The following is an 11,374-nucleotide window of genomic DNA, read 5'->3' as shown; positions in this document are numbered from 1 at the left end:
CATGGTCCCAGATACCCAGCAATCCATCTCACTAGACTTAGACTTAACTTCGGTCAGTTGAATTTCCACCTGTTCCAACATAAATGTGTAAATAGTCCTATGTGTAATTGTGGCCACCTTAACGAATCAACTATACATTATTTTCTACACTGTCCTCTATACAATGATGCAAGACTTGATATGTTGTCATCTCTAACCACTATCTTACCATTTGACCCAAGACACACCACTGAAAATATTTTATGTTCAACCTTACTCAGGGGAAACCCAGTACTATCTACCATTCAGAACTGTCATTTATTTGATGTTGTGTTTAAGTTCATCAAACAGACAGATCGTTTCAGCTAAACCTTATTTGATTATTATTTCTAAGTTTGTTTATCAGCCATATGTCACTCTGTTATTTGATTCCTTGTTTATTTTCATGTAGTTAAGTCTTGTGTTCAATAGACAGGTTGTTTAAGTTGATTTATAACCTTATTTGATTACTTCTAAGTTTGTATGCCAGCTACACGTCACTTTGTTATTTGATTCCTTGTTGTTTTATTTCATGTCGTTATCCGATTATCTCTTGACTTTGTTATCTAGCGTTTTGTAGTCCTGTATGTGTGTCCTTATTTTGTTTATGTACATGAGGAGAAGACCTCGATAAGCAGGGTCTGCTTTCCGTCTCATCCTCTTTAAAGAAATGTGAATAAAAAAAAATAAAAAAAATATGGTTAATGTAGTTCTGAGCCTTCGTAGTTTTCAGGTCACGCTTCCGCATACCAAATGCATGTCAGATGGTACACCCTTGGGAAGGAGGCCCAAAGATCACAGCCCCCCCCCCCCAAAAAAAAAAACCCCTGAAACACCTACTTTCCCCCTCCAGCTAAAATCGAACAGTCGCGAGCCACCTCAAGTCCTGGTAAATAACTAGAAGTGGCTTACGATGCACGTGAGGACAAAGCCGAAAACAAATGTCTACATGAACAACAGCGGGTGGAGCCAACAGGATCCGTTTGATGATTTGATACCACCTACAGCCAGACAGAACCTGGCTGACACATATGTTACATGTACTATGCAGTCTATACTATCCAAGTATGCACAATTGTGTACATAAGCCTAACCATGTCTTACTCCACAGATAGGGTAATTACAGACGGAAGCATGCGCTATACTACATCATATTTCATACATCATACTACTACATACAAGAGTAGCTCTCAGAGCATTGGCAGCGTCTTGGGCAGTTCAAACTTGGCGCTCTACCAATTACTCATAGCTGTTCTCACCAGCCATTGGTCAATGCTACATTCAAATGAACTTCCATATATGGTGTTGTCACGTGTTCTATTCCTAAAATAGCCTAGTTACCTAGTAACATAAACATCTGTTACAAATACTCTATACGCCTTTTATCTTATCTGTCTCAGTCTCTTCTTCCAGTGTCCGGCAAAGTAAAAAAGATAGACTGGACATATTTTTTGAACGTGTTCGCCTTTTTAAGACTCTTTTAACCTTAGGCATTTTGGCATCAACAAAACTGGTACCTGTGAACTTGCTAATAAGGCTACCTAAGAATGATTATGAATGTCTTATGCTACGGTCACATTTCCAAACCAGAAGTTACCGGAATAAAGAAATAAAGCTACATTTATGAAGGATAGACATCCAAATTAACAATATTCAAATCCAATCCAATAGAGATTGAATTGTATTCGAAAAAGTAAAGCTGTTGTAACGATGGCATATCTGGCCATGTTATGATAATATTGTTAATACTCTCTTTACTTCTATGTATGTTAAGTTACAGCCCATAGCAACAGTGATGGTTGCCTTCTCGTTCACACCTTGTTCATTATGTATGCATTTGCTCTCTTTGATGTGTAGTTAATGGTCCCTCTGTTAATTCCCTGTCTGCCAGTTCTATTCTGCAAGACAATAGGATTGTCTGGCCAACACAACCTTGTACTTGTATGTGAAAAGTAACAGGACTAGTTCATCCATATCAATAGAATAATGCCGACTTATTAGGATAGGATAAATAGAATAGCAAACTAGAGTTGAGGGCAGTCCTTGAGTTCAGTCGATGTAAGAGAACAGTCTGTACAGAGACACTGCCGTAACTGGAATACCCGCCGAGCCGTATTGAAGCCTGATCCGTGCCTGTAACTGTGAGTGTAGTATTGTATAGTATAGTATAGTAAAACACAACGCAATGTCCGACTCTTTGTAATATTGTCACATCGGCTCGTGTCATGGTTAGGGATTCCTTACTACACTGATTGTTATGTTGTTTACCTGATTGTTGTTTAATGTGCTTCAATAAATGTACTTCAGTGGAACCAGAATCTAGTCGAACCGACTTTGCCTTTCTTTAGTATTAGAGTAAAGTTACGGTAAAGTAAGTGGTTACACTGTTTATGGTCGTTTATCAGTTCACTGATTATGGCCACTACTTATCTATTTGCATCTTGTGTGTTTTAGGCCCTCTACATACTTCTAATTTGTTCACGAGAGCTGCCCAATCGGACCCCGGTTTGGAACTGTTACCGTAAAACTACCCCCAGCTTGAGGAGCGAAAGTTGCCTGGTCGGTTCCCGTTTGGAAATGTGACCGTAACATTACCCTTATTTTTGAGGAGCTGTTGAAGATCTTGTTTGAGAGATTTAGTAATTCTTTTGGCAAATCTTTTATCGAATATTGTGTTGACCCTTTCACCTCACCTAGTATTAGGCCACAGTAAGTAGCTATTGTGGATGACATCAGCGCGAATGAATCCTTCCTCTCAGAAAATGGTAAAGAGAAAATATAAAAATGAGAAAATATGCCTTGTAGCCTTGATTGTACTAGTAGAAGTGACACTACTGTGGTAGCAATGAGTATAGTTGTTGAAGTGAAAATAGTTCGGAGGTTGTGGAGGTAATAGAGCGAAGTTTCTAACTTGGTTCGAACAAGAATAAAAGACATGTTAGCTCAAAATGATACGTGACCATGTTTTACCATTGTTGTTACAACGTTTATGATGTCCATGTTTTGAAAATTTAGGCATCTTGTTTTTATAGTCATGTTGTTTTTTTCACCTTATCGTATAAAATTTGGAGTCTGCATCGGATGTCATCCATATAATTTACATGCTGTGGCCTTTTGGGTGTCGCCTGTACCATGCAGTGACATGCCGCCCCGGTAACTAAGACCACATGTACAGGAGTAGGGAGACAGAGACGTGGCAGTTAGGAAGGAGCACAGCTACAGCTAGCAAGACGTGCCTTGGACGGTTCACAGAGGGCTGGAGAACAGACCAAAATTGATCTTTCACAAGAAGGTCGGATAGAGAGCGAGTGAACTGTAGTCTGGATGCCTGCACAGGCAAACTCCTCGGCACTAGGGCCAGCATGCCCCAAAGGAAGACCTCATGGTTAAGATTTCATTGGGAGTATCTTGCTCCTGGAGCTGGGCTGTGTAGGCCCTAGAAACAAACATTCTGACGTCGAGGCTAATGGAACTGAGGTCCGTAGCGGGCAGGCCTGGTAGCAGGCTGATGACGAGCCGTTAACTGAACCTAGCAGTGACCAGCGACCGGGGAGGAGGAAAGAACACAGAACTTTGAGGTCCGACCCCAGACTCCGAGGCCGCTGGTCCGGAAATCTCGGACGATGCAGAGGGGCAAAACGGCCATGCGGCACTGAGGTCCGAGCGGGAAAAAGATTTGGAGACTGTTTGACTGAGGAAAGGTGGGTGGGCTCCAGTTTTATAGGCTGATCCTGTTCGGGACGCCGGTTTTGTGCTCTTGTTTACTTAGATCTACTCTGCTTTGTTGTAGTCCTCCATTTTGTCGACAGCTAGAGTTTTTATTATTCTTCTTCAGAGTGGACAATGGTTCATCCCATTTGAAAAGGTCTTGAAAACAGATCTGGGTTACGTTTAGCATGTAGATCTATAGTCATAGAGTATAAAGTACAGTGTAAATTCTGTACAGTCTATATTCCTGCCAAAAAGTATTCTCCACATTGTTCTTGGTGACCTAAATACCCAGCTAGTAGTCAGCATTAAGTTATTTTTGTCACATGTAACAAAAGGAACCTTTCAGCAAAGCGGATTTCTGGGAAACTAAGGCATCAACCAGGGTAAATTGATGCCATGGCCATATGTGCCACAGTGCAACGTACTTCAGACGAGATCGCCACAGGACTTGTTTCCAATCAATGCAACAATTCAACAGACTATTCTTCATGTTGAATAGCATTGTCGAGTGTGAATGAAAACGGATGAATCTGTGGATATCAAGATTTTTGTGACTCTTAATTATGCCGGGTGTCACCTGGAAAGTAATGATCACAATGGTTTGAAGTATGATACACATTTATACTTTGTACAATCTATGTCTGGGTGATGTGGCGAATTTATTAATCACCCCTTATAATTTAGATGTGTTGATTAGTTCGATCAGTACAAGTGTCGGCGATGCTGGTCCTTTCTCCTTTGTGTCAACTAGTTTAAAACTTACATGTTCGAGTGACAAATGAAAATTGATAATGACTTACTGAGTAAAATTTCTTGTTGCTCGTTGACCGGTTACCATACCTGTTATGGTATCAATGTGTAAGGGAACGTCAATTGGTTAACGTTTGATCCATCCGCCTACATTTTCCGCCGGGGTTCCTGGCCTCTCAAACATTCCCTCTGGTTGTATATTCCAGTAACGGTCATCTTCTCCGCCCGCAGTGACAACGACACAGTGGTCCGAACAGTTCTTGTACGTCACTGACCCCCTCAGACGGTAATCTCCAAGCAGATCCTACGGTAGCATAAGATAGTATCAAAAGCTGCCAGAGGAGTGAAGCCGGCTTAGGAGTGTGTTTTGCTATGGCAAATGGACACCTCTTGGCTGACTAAACTTCTTGGCCAGTTTGGTACTATCTTATGCCATTGTAGGATCTGCTTGGAGATTACTCAGACGGTGGCGATTCCAGACGGTCGATCGTCGAAGCAGTTGAAGTTCAAAGGGTTTCGGTATGTCACCAAGGTAAGTCAAAACCATGTTTCAGTTCGTCAGGTCTTGGACTCCACAACACCGCCACGCCACACACTGTGACTCATCTTTCTTTATTTGTGATATCTCAACATCAGCTCCTACAACATATCTTTAATAGCTGTGACGAGCACCCAAATAAACGTACAACGACGATGACAAAGTTATGGGTGACTTTGGAATAAACCATTAGTGTCAGTATCAGTATATTCGTATAGTATATGAAACGGTCGATGTCATTTTTGTGTTGTCTCTTGATCCCAACAGACTAATCATACAGGACAAGAGCGACAACGACGAGATGTACCTGACACCCGTACCTGTGTCCATCAGGACGAAACAGTTCCGTCACAAAGTCAGTCGAGTCCTTCCACTGCAAGTCGCTGAGACGAGCTGTATCGCTGGAGGGACCGGAATAGACGTCTGTGCACCTTATAAAGTCGAGAAGGAGCTACACATCACCCAGAACAGCACCGTCCACAGAAGGAAGGCAACGAGAGGGCCTAAGAAATGCCAGAACAGTAGCAGATCTGGAGCAGCAAATCGATTGCACTGCCACAACCACAGAAAACCTAAAACTAGTTAGACAATTCACGGGCTGGTTTTGGCTGATTTATACCATGAATATGTATATATAATGTGTATATATTATAGTAGTGGATTTTATATGTACAACAAAGAACCGTACATAAGTTTACCACAGCGACGACGGACCTAATCAAACCGGAGGTGTATGTACTAATGAAGAAAACCAACATAAGAATATGCAGAAGTGGCCATCGCTAGGAGGAGCCAGAACATACATTTGTGCGGCTTGAAAATTCTGAACAGAGGGGGGCACACAACATCCAGAACAGCGCCATCGACAGAAGGAGGGTAACATGAGGGAAGTAGAGGCCAGTAGCAGAGCCAAGACGTACAGCCGATAGATTGCGATCATACTTGTACATGATTGTATAGATAACCTGACATGACACCAGTTATAGAATTCACGGATTGACTGATTGATTGACTGTTTATAGAACGAATATGTATTTTAGTGTATACATTGTAGTAGTTGATTTTATATGTATATGAGTGGACCGTAGATGAAATAACCGTTGTTTTGTGGTGTGACAAGACCTGTCTGTTTGATACGCCAAAATGTGACCACGAGATATAATGAATATTTGTATGACAGAGAGTCAGAGAGTTAGCGAGGTTAGCGAGGCCAGCATTACTAGTATATAGTAACGTCAAACCATCTTAACAGTCTCCCGTGCCCAGTGTACGGAAAACCTTGTCTCTGCGTCCTTCCTTTATTCTAGCTATGCTAGTCTTCAAAGCAGAACCTAAACAACTTGAAACCCATTGGTTTCATGGCTTGTTTGAAACATGTGACTTATTAACTTTTCAAAATCAGGCTTTACGTAACCTGTATCTATATAGCCGGTATAACCGTCCTTCGGCGTAACACACCAGCTTCAATTCCAAAAGACAACCACCTGAAAGCACAACATTTCATATTTCATAAAAATATATCGACAAAAATCTGTGACACATTGGTCTTCATTATTTTTTTGACCTCGCGAAGCAAATCATTCCACCTTGTAAAAGCAAAGCTCAAAAGATATTGGCAAAAGTTGTGCTATATTGGTCTTGTCTTCTTTAAAACAGTTTATTTTTCTACCACTCAAAATCAGGCTCTCTATGACTCCGAACGATAACCACTTGACAGCGTTTCATTCCATATTGTAAAAAGCACAGGCTTATAGAAGACATAACGGCAAAAAGCTGGGACATATTGGTCTCCATTGCAAATTCATAAAGCATGCGAGACATCGTAATAATCCGTGTGTACGGCTTATGATATGCAAGGAGCGCAGTCATTCCCGGCTATGTGAAAAGACCGTTCCCTTAAATCATTAATCCTGAAAAAAAAGAATGCCTCAACAAAGAAAAATAACAGCTAGAATAGTCTTCAATGACCACTGTATGGGCGACACCTCTGCGGTTTAGCCAAAAATCAATTCCCAAGGGAATGCATTCGTGGAATTTTCTAAATTCTTTCAAAGCGATCGTAATACTGTAGAAAATGCCTCCGCCCCTGAGGCGTCGCCAAAAATTGGTGTAAGGATACTTGTGGTCCAGTTAGATGGAAATTTGTTGTTGGAAAGGATTGTATTAAAGAGAATGACCAGTGGTTCGCATATCTTTTCTGCCCCATATTTTAACATCTCGTTTGAAATAGAGTCAATACCACATGCTTTTCCAGATTTTAGTGATTTCAAACCAGTCATAATTTCTGGTGTCGTGAAAGGGTAATCTAATGAATTTTGGGCGTTTTTATCTAAATGTTTAAGAGAATCAGTGACACTTTTTTCAAAAGAACTGTCAAATTCATCGTTTTTTACCAGATTATTTAATCCTTGAAAGTGTTCTATCCATTCTTTACTTGTGATATTAGGATCTATGTTACCGTTATGTTTTGTGCCGTTTACTTCCTTGTCGAGAGTATTGAACAATGACCAAAATTGTTTGGGGTTTTTCTCATTTAATGTTTCTAGATCACGTAATAGATTGGCTTTATAATTCCGTTTAGAATGTTTGATAATTTTTTTGTACTCTTTCAAGGCTGTGAAATATTTCGTTCTGGTTTCTTGTTTCCATGGTTCTTTCCTCAGTTCTAAAGATAATCTTTTTACTCTTTGACGTAGGGACCAACAATTTAGATCAAACCAAATTTTGTTCTTTTTGATTTGTGTCTTTTTATTGTTTTGTATCTTACGTCTTATTCTAAGAGAACTTTTGGAAACATCTAATAAAATTTCAGTGAAGCTTGTTACGGCCTCCTCTGACGAGTGGAATGTTTTGTTGCAGAAATCTCTCAGTTTTGAATGCGTGTCTTTGTTGTTTATAGTATCTAAATATAATTGTTTTGATTCGTCAGTCCAAATGAATTGTGTTGGTTTAGGATTATAACATTGGCTATCCTCCTTCAGGACTAGAGGAGAGTGCTTTGCAGACAATGAGAAAGAGATGTGACAGTGATCGGAAAATGGCGATATAGAATTAACATTCATATATTGTATATCGGTTAACATCGACCTTTGAGTGATGCAGTAGTCCACAACACTTGAACCATTATAATGATAACATGTAAAATCACCTTTTAGATCCCCCGCGAATCTGCCATTCAATATGGTCAAATCAGCCGACGAGCACAATTCTATAAGGCGTTTACCGTAATTGTTTACTTTAGAATCTCTATTATTCCTTTTCTTTGTATCTAAAACATCTTTTGTCAGGGGGTCATCCGGGGAATCAATACTAAAATAGGTTTCCAAAACAGATCCTGTTCTAGCATTGAAATCCCCTAGGATGATTATGTCGCCAAGATTGGAGAATTTGCAGATATCAATGGATAATGTATCAAATGGGTCGACTTGTATGGACTTTGAGGATTCGGGAGGGATATAAATGTTGCAAAGGTATAGGTCTTTTTCAAGTCCAAAGAATTTTTTGTCAAGTTTGCACCAAATGCTGTCGACTGAACTACTCTCTAATTTTGTAATCCCCTTTCTGAACGAACTTTTGAAAATAGTCGCAACCCCACCCGAATTACGTTTTGCCCTCTTATTCCTACATCTATTATTACTAAACAAACTATACCCTGGGAACTGAAAATCTACATAATTGTCTGCCCAGGTTTCCTGTATACAGACAATATCACTATTTCTAAAGTAATTACAAAACTCTACATCGCTAAACTTTTTCTTAACACTGCCCTGGATATTCCAACTTGAAAAAACTAGCGCAGATTTTTTCTCCATGTCCTTGAAATTAAAGATATTGAAGGTGTAAATACAGCTACAAGAAGTAAGACTTATACTATATTATTATATCAGTAAACAAGTATTCAGATATTACCTTGAAGGTGGTGTAGAATCATATGAGTATTAAGATATAAGAATGTTCCAAACTTTACGGAGTCGGTGTCCTAGCTATCTCCACTGTGGGCTGGGATGTCCGTTCTTGCCAGCTTTCCACCAGGCGGGCCTAACGACTTGTCCGGTACCGCTGGCCGTGTCCCCGCTTCTCGTCGTCGGTCCAAGCTGGCCGGGAACTCCGATGTTAGCTCCCTTCGACAAGCCAGGTGCAGCTTGTCCTGTTCCAACCGCTGTGTTCCTATGTGCTTGTTTCACGGTGGGCGTGAGGGGGGTATAACTGTCCTTCACGCGCGATAGAATGATCTAAAACAACCGAACGCTACAGTTCATACTAAGCCCACAGCTCGAAGGACATGTAAAACAAAATAAGGAATGTGTATTTCTCAATATCTGACGATAAATGCAATATGGTTAAATGTTTCATGAAGGACATTGTCGGCAATAGGTCCTTGAAACCAACTTTATCAAAGAATTATTTTCTCAGATTGTAGGATGAAAAGTAAAAAAAAAGATTAGTCTTCTACTGCTGTTTTGTGTGAGTATTGCAGGTCCGGCTGATAATAAATGCAATATGGTTAAATGTTTCATGAAGGACATTGTCGGCAATAGGTCCTTGAAACCAACTTCATCAAAGACATATTTTCTCAGATTGTAGGATGAAAGGTAGAAAAAAAGAATTAGTCTTCTACTGCTGTTTTGTGTGAGTATTGCAGGTGCGGCTGCAGCCTGGACAGGACGTGTCGACAACCATGCCTGGGCCGCAGGACGAGCCAAGATACACAGGTAATGAAACACAGCTTCTCTTGCTTGTAGCGACTTCCTTTCTAGTCTTTAACAGTCATTTATATCTCCGCGACATAATGTAAGGATGGGTTCACGTGTATTCAAATCCGTATGACATCCTTATTTACACTTATAAGTTTAGGTAAATGAAAATTAATGGCCGAAAACGCTTTGTGACTTGGTTCGATATCCAGCCTGCAGAGTAGAATTCAACGTAAAATACAACTTCTTCCCAGAAACTTCAGCTAAGCCAAAAGAATGTAAATTACGCAACTCGTACGGACTCGTGTGATCCCACCCCAAGGCACTGCGGCTTTTGCAACTACATGTATTGTTACATTGATGAAAGATTCAAACAGTTCGCTTCTGTAACAGTTGTATCGACGCGCGATTTCTGCTATCCTTTCACTCGAATCTTCGCAAGGACACTCTTTGACGTCCCCGTGGTCACCTGCCCCTGCTGTCCAGTAAAACACATAAGAACAGAATACCGTTGTTGTTATCCATAGTTCACTGCATGAAACACACTTTACCTGCTCTGAAAGAATGCGTAAAGCTCCCGTCTTAGTTTAAGCCTGTGTTTCCTTTATCCTTACGTGATATTTACACGTGCATTGCCTTTACGCCGAATCGTAAAGATGGCATATTGACACTCATCTAAGCAGAATTCAAGCACCGTGAAGCATGCTTAAATCGAAAAAAAATACAACTAAATTCACCATCTTACGTAGAATTTTATGCATGGTAAATAGTGTACCATACGTTGCCCCGTACATGCAGGCCTGATACATGAGGCCCGGTCCCGTACCGCTCCTGACGCATCGCCTGATAATGCTGACAGAAACCCAAACCCTGTATATGAGGCTGGGTCAGGTGAGAGATCTATGGAACTACCAGAATCGTAATGTCTTTTTCTTCTTCTTCCGTTAGCGCCCACGATCATCACTTTGATCATTATGCAACCCCAATTATAAATAAATATGATCCACCCGCGCTGGGAAGGGAAGGGCCACTATTTTTTCTATAAGTGTGGTGGGTTCTTTAACGTGCTTGAGGTGTGGCTCTTCCCCAACACAGGACCTCCATTTAACTTCCTATCCGAGGGACGGCCCTAACCGAAGCTAGTTACTCATTTTTCACCTGAGTGAAGTGAGCAAAGTCGTATAAAGTGCATTCCCAAGGGCACAAGATCGATGACGCAGCGGGTTTCGAACCCAGAACCTCTTGGTTCTGATCTGATTCTTGAGTCTGAGCCCAAAGCGCTGCCGATTACGCCACACGATTTCACACTGCTGTAGGTTCCTGGGTTTTATCGGTGTTCTCCGTGTAGTTATGGAGGCTTTAAGTTATACTCATAGCTTTCCTTCACCTATACAATCAGGCTCTATTTATAAACAAAATCCTGACTGATGCACGAGTGGTTTTGACCCCATACCGTATACAACGTACTTGTGTCGATAATGTAGAGTTACTGTGCTTGTGATTACATTTTTTCCGGTTTAACTCCACTATTATAAATTGTATCCCATGCAGCTCCAAACCCAGCAGTGTATGCAAACCCGGAATCCACACCGCCAGAGGAAGCACGCCCGGGTAGAGCTGTATCTACCGAGTTCCCAAATCCGATGTATCAAGGTACGGTTTT

General features: G+C 40.9%; 1 protein-coding gene and 1 long non-coding RNA gene across 3 annotated transcripts; both read left to right on the top strand.

Moving 5' to 3' along the window:
* The first annotated feature begins 715 nt into the window (after positions 1-715).
* LOC118414693 lies at positions 716-4,767 on the top strand. 2 transcript variants are annotated; one of them, XR_004831006.1, is made up of 3 exons: positions 716-2,159; positions 2,473-3,719; positions 4,711-4,767. It is a non-coding gene; the product is annotated as an uncharacterized LOC118414693 (long non-coding RNA). The 2 variants fall into 2 exon arrangements; XR_004831007.1 differs by having other exon boundaries at positions 4,686-4,765.
* Positions 4,768-4,933: 166 nt separating this feature from the next.
* Positions 4,934-6,235, top strand: LOC118414683. The gene is made up of 2 exons (XM_035818883.1): positions 4,934-5,011; positions 5,285-6,235. The coding sequence occupies exons 1-2, from the start codon at positions 5,001-5,003 to the stop codon at positions 5,601-5,603; spliced, it is 330 nt and encodes a 109-aa protein (XP_035674776.1). The 5' UTR covers positions 4,934-5,000; the 3' UTR covers positions 5,604-6,235.
* The last annotated feature ends 5,139 nt before the right edge of the window (positions 6,236-11,374 follow it).

The sequence above is a fragment of the Branchiostoma floridae genome, chromosome 4 (genome assembly GCF_000003815.2).
Source record: "Branchiostoma floridae strain S238N-H82 chromosome 4, Bfl_VNyyK, whole genome shotgun sequence".
Classification (NCBI taxonomy): domain Eukaryota; kingdom Metazoa; phylum Chordata; class Leptocardii; order Amphioxiformes; family Branchiostomatidae; genus Branchiostoma; species Branchiostoma floridae.
This window is presented reverse-complemented; position numbering and strand designations above follow the sequence as displayed.